This window comes from Pogona vitticeps, chromosome 2 (assembly GCF_051106095.1).
Source record: "Pogona vitticeps strain Pit_001003342236 chromosome 2, PviZW2.1, whole genome shotgun sequence".
Lineage (NCBI taxonomy): Eukaryota > Metazoa > Chordata > Lepidosauria > Squamata > Agamidae > Pogona > Pogona vitticeps.
The window spans coordinates 13,974,115-13,988,372 of record NC_135784.1 but is presented as its reverse complement, the minus strand read 5'-3'; the positions used below and the strand labels follow the sequence as shown (position 1 = coordinate 13,988,372).

General features: G+C 44.7%; 1 protein-coding gene across 1 annotated transcript in view; it reads right to left on the bottom strand.

Annotated features, from left to right (window-relative positions):
* Positions 1-7,921: 7,921 nt before the first annotated feature.
* Positions 7,922-14,258, bottom strand: part of LOC140703790 (uncharacterized) — a 28,126-nt gene continuing 21,789 nt past the window's right edge. The window contains exon 3 of the mRNA XM_078386773.1: positions 7,922-12,636. Within this exon, the coding sequence (XP_078242899.1) occupies positions 10,623-12,636 (2,014 nt within the window). The 3' untranslated portion in view covers positions 7,922-10,622. The remainder of the gene's footprint in view (positions 12,637-14,258) is intronic.

The window sequence follows — 14,258 nt, the reverse complement described above, 5'->3', positions numbered from 1 at the left end:
ACAGGAAGAAAAGATTCACCTGCAGAAAATCAGGGGTTGATTCTCTTTCGTTTCCAGCCCTTCCCTCCAGGTAAAGCTCACTTGGGTCCTGAAGGCCCAGCAGTTGAGCCGAAAGGCTGAGGAAGAAAAAGACACACAAGGACCTTCTTCTGAGGGGGAAGGATTTGGAGGAGTCAGAAAAAGAAGGGGGCAGAAGAGCGATGCAGTATTGAGGAGATCCAGGGAAATCCAGATGGCCACCAGAGAAGGGCTTTGGGTTTTGTTTTGTTTTTAATTAAAAGTACAGTACTAACAATCTATCCAGCGCTCGGAAGAGTTATGGAAGAGTCCAAAGGTCCCTTTTCAGATTGGCGTCTCCGGAGCAGGAAAAGGAAGAGCCTTGGAGGTGGAAGGAGAACTTCCGGTAAAAATGGCTTCCTCTTCCTCTCCATATATTTCTTCCCTCTCTAGGAATTTTAAACTCTTTTACTGTTAACCCCTTGGGAGCCAAGTTCTAAGATCTTTCCTCTCCTTCGCCCACAGGAGGCCAAAGGAAAAGGTTCCTGGCTTTCACTTATAGTTATTTTTTTTTCCTGGTTTCTGGCACTATAAACAAATTCCTTTAATTTCCGCCCCTGGAATTTACAGTGCATTTTTTGTGAATTAAAACCCATTTTTGGGTTTTCTTCCCTAACCTGATCATCAAAGTGAAACAAAAAGGTGGTGTCTTTGACTAAAGGTCGAAGATTTCCGGGAACACATTGGTATTTGAAGATTGAACGATTGAAAACCTGTGGCTTCCTTGATGGAGCCTCTTGATCTCCTATTTGCCCGTCCTCTCTTCCTGCTGCTTTCCACTTCTGGGGTCATCCCTGTGAAATATTGGTTCAGCCCAAAGGGGTGGGACTAAAAAAGAGAAGGGTTGAGAGTAAGAGGTTCTGAATCAGAAAGAGCGGGAGAGTTGAAGCGGCCTGAGCTGCTCTTGCCATTTAGAGCAGTGGTCCCCAACCTTGGGCCACCAGATGTTCTTGGCCTTCAACTCCCAGAAATCCTGGCCAGCAGAGGTGGTGGTGAAAGCTTCTATGAGTTGTAGTCCAAAAACATCTGGAGGACCAAGGTTGGGGACTACTGATTAGAGGACTAGGACGCTTTGCCAACTGGGTTGAGAGGGCTTTGAAGATTCCACATGTGGCACTGATCCTTCTATGTCATGAATACCCAACCCAGTTGAGGAAGGTGTTCTGAGTTTGTATCTGAAATTGCGATGTCACTGGGTGCACAGATTGTATGGTTCTGTAGTAGTTGTCATGTTGTCTGTTATATAATTGTGCATAAGAAAAGACTCATTTAGTGAAATTTTGTTTGGATGGTTTACCAATAGGAATCTAAGTAAACAAATACAGTAAGACCCCCCTATATTAATAGCATTTTACATGACATGTTTTCTGGCTTCTTCTGTTGGTGAGTTGGGTAAATTCACCATTAAAAAAAAGGGATTTTTCTTTTAATGTTTTCAGACTGTGGATAAGTGAATCAGTGGGTATTAATAGTAGGACTGGATACGGGGTTCCTACTGTAGCCCCATAGAATGTGAAAAAAATTGATGCCCAATGTGATGTGGGGTTTGCTATGAAATTGCAAACACAAAACTGCTGAAATGGAGTTGTGCAGAAAGTTAGGGATATACACAGAACAGTAGTCCTGACTCACACGGACTGTGGGGATGAGAGGAAAGAAATTAAGAATGCCATAGTAAAATACAGGAGCTCACTCCACCACGTGGATTCGATCTTACGACTGCTGGTCTTCTGACGCTGCAGCACAGAGGCTTCTGTGATTTAACTCACAGCGCCACCACATCCCTAAAATACGGCAATGTGGCTGTAATTCAGGAGAGAGGCGATGGGAATGTTACTGTGCAACTTCCAAACTCCCAATGCATTTTGTAGTCTTGGGAGGTGTGAAGAGGAGCCCGTGAGAAGGTGTAACAGTGAGATGTCCCCTTAGTCACCTAAATCTGAGGGATTCAGCTCCGCCTTTACAACCTTACCTTCACGGGTTAAAAACCTGACCATCGTTGAAGGGAGGAAGCCTGTGGGGGAGGAAGGTGGGATCACTGGGGTGGGGGAAAAAACACCAATTAGCAGAGGGTTTCCTGATGGCAGAGGAGAAGAAAAGGGGGGGGGATGAGGATAAATTCGGGATCAGAGGAGTCGGAAAATCCTGAGGTAAAGGAGGGAGAACTGATGTTGAGAGGGGCAGAAGGGCCCAAAAGAGGGAAAGAAAAGAAGAAGCAGGGAAAAGATCCCAAAAGACTCAGGAAAGTGTGGAAATTGAGGTACAGCTGGGAGAATTGGAGTCTATGGAATGGAGCGTTTATGTATATCCACAAAGGAAAGGTCCTTGGAAGAAGGTGGTGTGCCAAGATCCAATAATGATGTCCTCAACTCCACGCGGAGGAGATTGGGCTCAACACCCTTGCTGCGGGACTAACTGTGCTGTGAGGAGTCTGCCCCTTATGGAAACCGACCGATTGAGATAAGTTTGGAATGTCCCCATATTAAACGAATCTTTAGTTATGCCAGGCTTAACCAAAAGGTGGCTTGGACCCACAGAAGGTATTGTTCATCTTACACCGTTAAAGAATAATAAACAATTGTTTGATGACAATCCATCTCCTCTGATAACTTATAATAAAGCCGAGGAACTACCAAGTCTAGAACAAGAACCTGGCCACTAGTTGGAGTCCTGGGTTTTTATGACTGCATGAAAAATTGGAGGCAATTCCCATTTTACAGCATTTCTGAAGTAGTATGAAAAATTCTAAAACAGGTAAATGTGTGTCCGTCTTCCTCACTCTTTTGGCACAACTGCTATCCAGTTAGAAGCAAAGTCAGGTCAAACTAGAACACTGAGGGAAAATAAGAAACAAAAGCAGCGTCATACAGTGAGCGAACGGAAGAAATTGGCTTATTGTGTGACTTTGGTCTTAGACTTTGATCTTCATCTGATATTTTCATCCTAGTTCTTGGATCCTATACTTTTCCTTACTTCATTTTTCTTGTGCGGAGATTAGAAATATTTCTGTTTGGACTACATTTCCTGTAACTTCTCACTGAGCATAGCCCTTGCCAGGCTGACTGGCTGGAGGATTCTGGGAAATTTGATCCAAAAAAGTAACATTTTCTAATGCTGGTGTTGTATTATTTCTGAAAGTAATTCCTTTTCTTCTGGTTTCATCTCGGGGACCTGATTCCCTCTTTATTTGCTAGTATGTAAATAACTCTGTCAGTTTTCTTGTGCTTGTTAATCCCCTCAGGTCGTCTCTGCTTCATCTGAGTTTACTGAGGCTTTTGAAATTTACATGTTCTGCAGGCATTTTGCTTGTTGAGTAACTCCAGTGGCCAAACTGGCCAAAGGATGTCACGGCTTGTAATCGACCAAGCTCAGCTCTCCCGACACCTCCAAATACCTCTAGTTTCACTTCTGAGCTGCTCCAAAAAGACTTAAAGAGAGAAGAATCCAGGGAGAAGCAGTTGTGGTTTGGACAAATTCCATTGCGTAAAATTAAAATATTATCTAAAACAAATTGTTAGTTATATTACCAAGAACATTTATCTGTGAGGCTGGGAGTACCTCCAGAGGCTGTCCTCAGAGTGTACCGTCTGTCTCCTCGATCAAGGACACAGAGGGACGCATGTCCACCCTGGTAAAAGACTTACAGGGGCTGTGTTTGGAGAAATGTTCACGAGAAGGCACTATTTTCACAGGAAAAGAGAGAGAGAAAAGGAGAGGTAAAAGGGGGGGAAAGGGCAGTTGGAAATAGAAGAGGAAGAAGCTTGTTGGGTGGAGGACCAGGAGGAGGAAGACAGAAAGAAAGGCTGAGCGGAAATAATACAGGAGGACCCCTGGACAGGGGAGTGGACTGAGTTTAAGGTCCCCAGGGAGTATGGAGAAAAATAATGCAACAGACAAGTCTATAGAAAGCTACCCTATTGGAGCGAGACGGAGGAGAGAGAAAGGAGGAAAAAGTTCAGAGCCTGGCAGCAGTGGGAGATCCAAAGACAAGAATGCAGAACATGTGCAGACCATCCTGGAAAACCAGTCCATTTGGGCCAAGGCTGAGGCAAAAGCCGGGCAAGAAGGTATGGGAATCACAGGTGGGCTGGGTTTTCCACCCTCCCCGATGACATTAAGCAGAGGTGTACCCGATAAATTGGGCATTCCACGGGCATTGTGTTACAGAGATTTAAGTTCCTCACCCTTACTGTTAAAAGGGGATTTGTAATGGTTCGAGAAGAGATGACCCATCCCTGAAGTGAGAGATGGAATCGTGTTGTTAATGTTGGAATTGACGAGTTGTTAAAAAATGAAGACATTTTGTTAGACGTTCCTGATGTCCCCGAGTCATCCTTATGCCGAGACATAAGAAGAAAAGGGATCTGCACAGAATCACATCATCAGACCAAGGTTGAAAGGATTGGTTAAAACATATTTAATAAATACTATAATGGTGACAAAAGGGCAAGGATAAAGAAAAAATTATGGCATGAATCACAGAAATTAGGAGGATTCTTTTATTTTTAACTTATGAAATAAAAGTAGAAGGAAGAGTGGAAAACCTCTTTCTTAAAAAGATGTTGCAGCTTTGGAATAAATGCGGAAGAATACTATTAGCTCAATAAAATCCCCTATGTACCTAAAGAGAGCTAGAAAGTTTTCCCGGGCATGTTTTCCACAGAATTTGAAAAAGATATTAAAGGAAAAAGGAATTAACAGACTCAAACTTTGGTTAAAGAAGATAAACAGCAGAGAAGGAAAAAAAGAATGGACAAAAGGTGAAAAATCATCTTGGTTTCATCTGATTCAGCTAGGTGTATGGACCAAAGAATAGGTGAAAAAGGGTAAATATAGGTGTGAAGGATCGCTGGGGTGACACTGAGGGGTCCTCTCACCATTCAGTCGTACAGCCCTTTTTCTACCTGGCTGGGGTTATGCCAGGGTATGTTTGTCAGTGCACTGATTGGGAAATTCCTCTTGTGGCTCTTACTCCTGGGTGCTTCGAGGAAAAAACACACACACACACACACACACACACACACACACACACACACACACACACACACACACACACACACACACACACACACACACACACACACACACACACACACACACACACACACACACACACACACACACACACACACACACACACACACACACAGGTTCTTGCTTCTGGATGCGAACCAACCCTACCTGAAATGCACAACAACCCGAAAAACTCACAGTCTGTTCCTGGGTCTCTTCCTCATTATAGGCATCTTCCTGGTCGTCTGTGCCTATGGGATGAACCTGGGGGGGGGGCGGCGGCATATGGAAGCAGGGAGCAGACCCCAATTTCCTAGACATGTGCAATCTGTTGTTGACACGCAGGAATGTTTCTTTCACGTGTACACTTTGCTTCCTTTCCCACAAACCTGGTTCCAGCTGACCTGCTCCCCCTTTCTTCCCTGGACACCCTTCCGCCCACGCATGAAGTTTCTGGCTGATACAGAAACTTTTATCTCTTGCAACTCTTTGTAGACTTGTTTCAGGCTCATCATCCCATCTTCCCTTGCAAGTCTCCAGATTCTTTTGAGGCCTGGGGGTGCTGGTCTTGCTGGAAACCACACACTCGGTCCCTCAGAACAGACTCCCTCTCTTGATCCCAAATGTCACCATTTGGGATCACAATCAAGGAAGATCACCATATATGGTACAACAGTAAAAGACACGACAAAAGATACAATAGCGGATTAGTAGAAATGCACCGGTTATGTCAGAAATAATTCTAGGCATTTCTCTGTAAAAGCAATCCATTGCAAGGGGAGAAAAGTATCTGGAATCAGTGAAGGATGTTGAATCATGGAAGAAGCGGAAACTTCTCCAAGGCACTTCTTATGAGTAAAAGAGTTTTTAGCATAGCTTGAATATCATAAGGAAAGATGATTACAACATTGATGACTGAATAAGAAAGTTCTCTCTTCCAATAGTGTACATACAGTAACCATTCATTCTGGGTTACGGACTCTAGCTCTTCTCAAGCACATAGTCCTTCCCAGAGATCTGCAACTTTCCATACATAAGGGCACACATTGTAAACATTTATCCTTTTATTAAGAACAAAGCTATAGCCACAAACCAGTTCTTTACCCAACGGAGGGATAGAAGCCAGTTGGTCAACCAATCCAATCCTGTAGCCCTGGCGATGTTAGTGGCCAGTTCCTGTAAATAGCAGATATGATACACTTTGACTAGTGAGAAATATTGAAACAACAATCCCCTTTATCTCTTCACACACACACCCAGGTGGTGTTTTTGGAGCAAAAAATCGCTTGCTACATGATTTTCCAGTACGTTCCAGTAGGCAAGCTTCCCAGCTCATCCAGGATATCCAAGAGGGCAGCAGAAGTGTGATATATTGTTTTAGTCAAATGGCAAGCAATACAATTAAGGGATTTCACATTCCAGGTGGCCAAAGCCGGCACTCCTGCTAGAGAAGCTGCCAGACTGAGATATTCTGCATCGCCAGGTAACCTTACATGATCGTTACGATTAGGACCCAATGTTTCCAAGGAGTATGGCCTTATCTGTTGAGTCATGCTCACAACTGCATCTTTAGAAGGAAGCACTGCTGGAAGATGACTGAGGCAGCAAACTCCCATAGCATTCCCCGATATGTAAGTACAGGAACAGTCTCCACATGTATAGAATGAGCCTGCTGGCAAAAGCCTGTGACCGCCACCGGAGTTCGTCATGACAGTGTGTGGAAGGCGAGCCGAGAGCGTCGAGGCTCTCATTGGAGTGCCGTCCGTCCTTAGGGTGTCTCAAGAGGTCCAAACCATCCCTCTGCCACCCCTTCGAGAGACTGTCCATCAGGGAATAGACACCTAGGAGCTGGAGGAGAATTTACTGAGATTAACAGTTGCCACACAAACAGAGGGGGAATGGGCGGGAAAGGAAGAAAAGGGGAGGTCCATAATAGAGGCGGGAATGGGAGAGATAAAAAGGGAGAGAGCATACTGGGGGGGGGGTTGGGAACTAATCTGGGTAGAGGACCCTTGGACATGAAGATGGGAGAAGGTGAAAGTACCCTGCGAGGAATCTGACTACCGCCGGAGGAACGGACTACCCCAGTGACCATCCTATTGGGGTGAGTCAGAGGCACGAGAGTGGAGACGGAGAAGGAAGAAAAGGTAGCAGTAGCCAGGGAGGCGGAGGAACGCTGGGCATGGCGTGTGGAGGAAGCACGGAGGAGGGCATACCTCCAGGGCCATGGGGTTCCTATGAGAGAGAAGGGGAGCCTTTATGGCGAGAGGCCGGAGATGAGGAGACCCTACTGCTATGAGGGGAGCAAGAAAGAGAACACCCTACTGAAGATAACGACCCCTTCTTACCCGGTCCGTGGGAGACTAAATCACTGAACCCCTTTGAAACAGAAGTGTGGTGGCCATTGGTGCCACGAGAGACGTTACCAGTTGGACAGTTGAATGATGTGTTACGGCTGGATGAAACAATAAACCCCAGCTTTGATTTGACTTTAAAATTAACTCCTGTTTGAGAAAGAAAAGGAGGCTAGATATGAACCCTCACACAGTGAAAGAGCAATTCATACTTTCGTAGGAATCAACCGGTCCCATCGTTCTTCATCTATAATGTAGTTTTGGCTGACATCCGGTGACATTAACACATGGTTGTCCTCCTCCAATATCTGTGTGTCTGATTTCTACCTTATGGATATCCTTTTGAACCTTTTTTGTTCCCCATTCCCACATATCCTTATAAGTCCCTGTAGCGGGCCACTCTCAAGCCTTTACCCATCCAGGCCTCTAAGAGTGCTCACTACCTTTCACCAAAACTGCTGCCACCAACCTATCCTTAAAATCAAAAAGGACAAGTGTTTCTTTCAAACAAATAGAAATGTTTATTGATTACACAAAAATAAAAGGGTAAATCACTGGTATTAAATCAGTTAGTCAATCACTGTTTCTCAGACACTAGCTCACTCAGACTTTTCCCTCACTGACAGGCTCTTTCTCACTCTCTATCAATCTCTCTAATCACTCATCTTCCAAACTCAATCTCCTCTCCTCTCACACGTCACACACACCTTATATCAGTGGTCCCCAACCTTGGGCCTCCAGATGTTCTTGGACTTCAACTCCCAGAAATCCTGGTCAGCAAAGGTGGTGGTGAAGGCTTCTCAGAGATGTAGTCCAAGAACATCTGGAGGCCCAAGGTTGGGGACCACTGCCTTATATAACCCAGCTCCTCCCATTTCTGCACCAACCTCCGTCCTCTCATTGGCTGAGGTTCCCCTGCCCAGCTATGACGGACAGGTGAGAGCAGAGCTGAATGTCACAGTCCCCATTCCTGTATTATTCATAGGAGAAAAACAACCTGGAATTAAACAACTTGTCAGCGTTTCTCCTGCATCCCAGTCCTCTCTCCAAGCAGAACTCTTTTTTGTCTCAAATTAAAGCTGACATTCTCCGTCATACATTATCACCAAAATGTAAAAGTTGCCACTCAGCGTGTTCCGGATCTTGGTGAGGGGGTTGTGGTGACGCAAGAACACGGACAGTTGTATTCCTCTCTCATTCAAGGATAATCCTGCAAGATTCAGAGCCTGTGATTGACATCTCGGCCTTGATTCCTTTGACATGTTGCAGAACCCTTTTAATCATTTTGCCTTGTGACAGATCTGGCTCAAGACCAATTTCTTCAGTTGATGTTTCCACAGTCACAATACAGTGGTGCCTCGCATAACGAGCGCCCCGTTTAACAACGAATCCACATAGCGATTCGTTTTTTTGCGATCGCAAAAGCGATAGCATTGTGATGTTCCCTATGGGGTTTTTCCTTTCCGTTTAGCGATGTTACCCCACAGCGATGATTAATCCGGAACGGATTAACGTCGCTATGTGGGGCACCACTGTAGTTGCATCCCTCCAGCAGCCTTTTCTCCTGTACCGATCGATCTGTGCTATGTTACTGAGTCGGATGACAGGCAGCAATTTCCCTGGCGGCATGACCTCCCCTCTGGCACCTGCAATTGTAGATCAGGTGCAGGGCTTGGGGTATGCTCACTGCTATCGGCAGAAGGACTAAACTCCAGGTAATTCCTATACCGTTCATTTTGAGCATCCTGATTATTAGGTCTGTTCCAACGAACACCAGTACAAATAAAACACTTCAAGGCTTCTCTTTTGGAGCACTTAAGACGTCAGCCACCAACATATTATGAGTCCCACTAAAAAGAGAATACAGTGGTGCCTCGCTTAACGAACGCACCGTTTAACGACGAATTCGCATAGCGATCCCTTTTTTGGGATCACTAATGCAATCGCATACCGATGGTTCCACTGGGCAAAAATCGCTTTGCGACGATCGGTAAAGGTTTCGCTTACCGATCTTCGCATTGCTATGTCAGGGAATCAGCTGTTCGGCGGTTCCAAAATGGCCGCCGGAAGACCCAAAATGGCCGCCTGCATTGTTTTCGCGCCCTGCCCATGCTTACCGAGGGCACGAAAATGGCGGCACTATGGGGAAACTTCGCAGAACGGTGAGTTTTAGAGCCATAGGAACGCATTAATGCGTTAGTTTAATGCGTTTCTATGGCGTTTTCTGTTACATATAGTGATGTTTCCCCATAGCGACGGTTAATCTGGAACAGATTAACCTCGCTATGTGGAGCACCACTGTAAAGGAAAACAGTTTTGTCGTGATAATATCCAGTCTCACAAGGGCATCCTTCTAACTGTCCCCCTTGAAGCCAAACCAATTTCAAGTTCGGCATTTCTCCAGCAGATACTTCAGTGGTGATAACAGCTATTGGTCAGCATCTGGATGTGATGGGCACCAAAATATTCCATACGAGAGCCAGCACAACACAACAACACACATGGAACTAAAAGAATAAACAAAAAAAGTCTTAATATTACTGGCCATGTCTGGTCTTCTTTTTCCTAAAATAAATATTTCCGTTATGACAGCGCTGGTTTCAAGACCTTAATTTGGTTTCTGTGAACCTATTTCTGCTTTTCATTTTCCATCTGGATCAAATACGAGGCTGGGTATAGTCCAGAACCATATACAGGAGAGGTATTTCAGGAAGGAAGGAAAGAAGGCAGCCTTGCACCCTTTCTAGACTCTCTGAACGAGTTAGAGAAGACAACTTTTCACAAGGGAAGGTCATGTACAATAAGGTGTGGCCAGAGTCCTTGTCTCCCAACCATAATCTCTGCACCAAGTGATTCTTCTTGTAGGCCTGGTGTCTCCCAGAGGGCACTGCGCTGATCGGGATCACACCAGTTCATCAGGGGACTAGAGAGACACACTCTTCACTGTGGTTCACCTGGAAAGGATATAAATGTCTCCTCCAAAGTCACAATTTTATTTTATTTTATTTTATTGGGGCTGTTGCTAAAAGCAACCTTCTCACCTCTTTCCTACTCAAGAAAAAAAAAACAAGTGAGAAATGTGTACAGAAGTCCTTTTGAAGATGTCCCTGAGACCAGTTTTAGAAAACCCCTTTTCACCGTATTGGGAACACTACTGTCATTTATTTTGAGCAAGAATGTTTGATATTAAAATGCTCTCTACTTGGTGTGGATTTTGTGGTGTTTATTTAGACTTTGACCGGAAAGGAAGCTTTTCCCACACTCCATGCATTTGAAGGGTTTCTCTCCTTTGTGAACCATTTCATGGGAACGAAGGCTCTTCCTTTCACTGAAGTTCTTTCCACACTCCAGGCATTTATAAGGTTTCTCCCCTGTGTGGATTCGGGAATGCAGAGTAAGCTTACCACTCTGACTGAAGCTCTTTCCACACTCATGACACTTAAAGGGTTTCTCCCCTGTATGGACTCTTTGGTGTTGTCTAAGGGTCTGGGCTGATTTTAAACTTTTTCCACATTCAAAGCATTTATAACATTTCTCCGCGATATGAGTTGCATGGTGTATCTTGACTTCATCCTTTCGTTTGAAGGCCTTTCCACACTCCGGACATTTAAATGGTTTCTCTCCTGTGTGGATTATTTGATGGCTTGTAAGTGCTGACTTTGTAATGAAGCACTTTCCACACTCATTACACTTAAAGGGTTTCTCCCCCGTGTGGGTGCGCTTATGTTTAACAAGATCTCCACCACAAATGAAGCTCTTCCCACACTCCAGACAGTGAAATGGCTTCTCCCCTGTGTGAATCCTTTGATGAATAGTAAGGTGAGAACTTTGCAAGAAAGTCTTCCCACACTCCAGACATTTATATGGTTTCTCCCCTGTGTGAGTTCTTTCATGAGAAACAAGGTGATGCTTTCTACTAAATCTCTTTCCACACTCCAGACATTCATAGGGTTTCTCCCCAGTGTGAATTCTCTCATGGAAAACAAGGCTACTTTTTTGGCTGAAGGTCTTCCCACACTCTTGGCATTCAAAGGGCTTCTCGCCTGTATGGATCTTATTATGTGAAGAAAGGCTGACCTTCCAACGGAAAGCCTTTCCACACTCCAGACATTTAAAAGGCTTCTCTCTTGAATGAACGCTTTGATGGCTAAGAAGGGAATGTTTCAATCTAAAGCATTTTCCACAGTCCTTGCATTCAAATGGCTTCCCCTCTTTGTGGGTACTCTGGTGGGTTTTCAGGTTTGCGTTCTGGCTGAAACTCTTTCCACACTCCAGACATTTAAATGGCTTCTCCCCTGAGTGAATTCTTTGATGAGCTGTAAGAATATCTTTCACCCTGAAGCGTTTCCCACACTCCAGGCATTCAAAGGGCTTCTCCCCTGTGTGAATTCTCTGGTGGGAATTTAAACTTGGCTTCTGGCTGAAGGTCTTTCCGCACTCCAAACATTTATATGGCTTCTCCCCAGTGTGCACTCTTTGGTGCAAGGCAAGGCTGCTCCGATTGAATCTCTTTCCACATTCCCAACATTTCAATGACTTTCTTTTCCCTTGACCAACGGTCTTTCTACGTGCTACAGGTTTGTATGGTTTCTCACCTTGGTGAATCTTTTGATGATTCGTCAAGGATATTTTCAGTCGAAAGGTCTTTCCACATTCTAGACATTCAAATGGCTTGTTGTCTGTGTGGGTCCTAAGGTGTCTAGCAAAGTTTGCACTCTGGCTGAAACTCTTTCCACACTCCATGCATTTAAATGGTTTCTCACCTGAGTGAATTCTTTCATGGATGAAAAGATGTGCTTTCACTCTAAAGCTTTTTTTGCACTCCAGACATTGAAATGGTTTCTTGTCTGCATGTATCCTGAGGTGTTTAGCAAGGTTTTCAGACCGAATGGAACTCCTTCCACACTCCAGACCTGTCAATAGTTTCTCCCCTTTGTGAACTTTCTCATGGCGATCTAGGGCTGATTTACGGGCAAAGGTTTTCCCACACTCAGGGCACTCATGGGTTCCCTCTCCTTTGGATGTTTTCTGAGGGACCTGGACTTCCTCTGGAGGAGAAATGGATTTGTCTGTCTTCTCATCTATGCACTTTCCTCCCAGTTTCTTTGCTCCATCTTGATTCTCAACAGCCTCTTCAAAATCGAGACTTCCACCCTTTTCCCCTGGCACTTGATGTCCATCTCTTTTCTTTCTTCTTGTCAACATTTTTCTCCTAAAAAGAGAGGAAATTAAAGTGAGTGGGGAAAACAAATTTTTTGATTAAGTAACAAACCTGATGAACGGACCAAAAAGGATGCAGAAGAATAAAATCCAGCTCTGGGTAGACACACCTTCACAAATGTCTGTGGGGACGTTGATTCTGTCACCAGTTAAGATGCTGAGGAAACTAAAACAAGGATTTTGCCTTGGTCCTCTCCGCAGACAGATATGAGATAAGCCATTCCACCTCTTTTTCAGACTTGTGATGTCTTGTGAGGAAACGGTAGTCACCAGTGTATGACAGTTACTTGATTTTTGGTTGGAAAAAAAGGAGAAGTCATGTCCTTTGTAATAAATTTTTATCAACAGCCCTAACGGATTTGTCAATAACAACTTCTGTAGGGCCAACATGGGCAATATCTACAGGTAACTCTCTCCATAAAAGGGACAAGCTGTCACAGGAATCTTTTTCCCTCAGCAGGGAGATGGCCCAAACCTCTCATGACCGTGGGCTTTCTCAGGTAACCACTCCTCACTGCACAAATAGTCCCGCAACATTGGTGGGGAGACCAGTCCCCCTCTGGCAGCTTCTGGTTCGGCAAGATGGGTCCCAGCTGGACAACCTTTCTCTAGGGATCTCGGCTTCAGGGATAAACCAAAACTGTCCACTTTTCTGGACCTAACTCCTCCAGAGTTATTTTTAGTTCTGCTCGCTTCTTTCCCCTTTCTACCACTCCTCGTGTTGCATCCCTTACACTCCCTTTCTCAGGTATTTTGAATACTTGAGGTTCTCCTTCCTGTTTCTTCTCTTCTTCCCACACAACTACCTTCCTTGTCTCTCCTCTCTTATCTCCCTCCTCTGTTGTCAGGATCATATCTGTAACGTGGCGGGCCACTCCAAAGTCCCTGCCTACTCAGGCCTCTCTGAATGCCCACCACGCTACTATACTCTCTTGCTGCCACCAACATTTCCTTTAAATGAAAAAGGACAAGGGTTTCTTTGAAAAATAAAAACTTGGTTTATTGATTACAAAAGAAAATAAGTAAATCTCTGGAAGATAATCAAGATGTAAATCACTTCTAATTATTTAAAATCAAGCACATAGACTTCCCCTCACTGACACCTCAGGCACTCAGGCCTCTTTCACTCTCACACTAGATCTCTCCAGATCTCACTCTAACACTTAATCTCCCCAACTGATCTCTCAAACACCATACACACCCCTTTATATCCCAGCTCCTCCCCCTTTAGCACCACCTTCCGTCCCCTCATTGGCTGCTGTTCCACTGCCCAGCTGTGACGGACAGGTGAGGGCAGGGCTGAACGTTACAATATCTACCCTCTTTCTCTCCTTCTTTGGCTCCTCCCGCTTTTCTCCAATCTCTAGTCCCTTCACTTCTTCTGTCACCTTTTCCACACCACTGCTACTATCCTCTGCCTTAAACGTGGGAGGGGACAACTCACTCTCCTTTTCCTCTATATTCTTGTCCTCCAGTTCACACCCATCTCCATTAAAAAAAGCCCTTAAATGCTCTGTCTCATGCAAACTAGTGAAAAGCTAATCTGTCTCTTTAGCAAACAGAGGGATATCACAGTGTCAGTCAAAAGATGTAAGGGCAAGATTCTCACTGCAA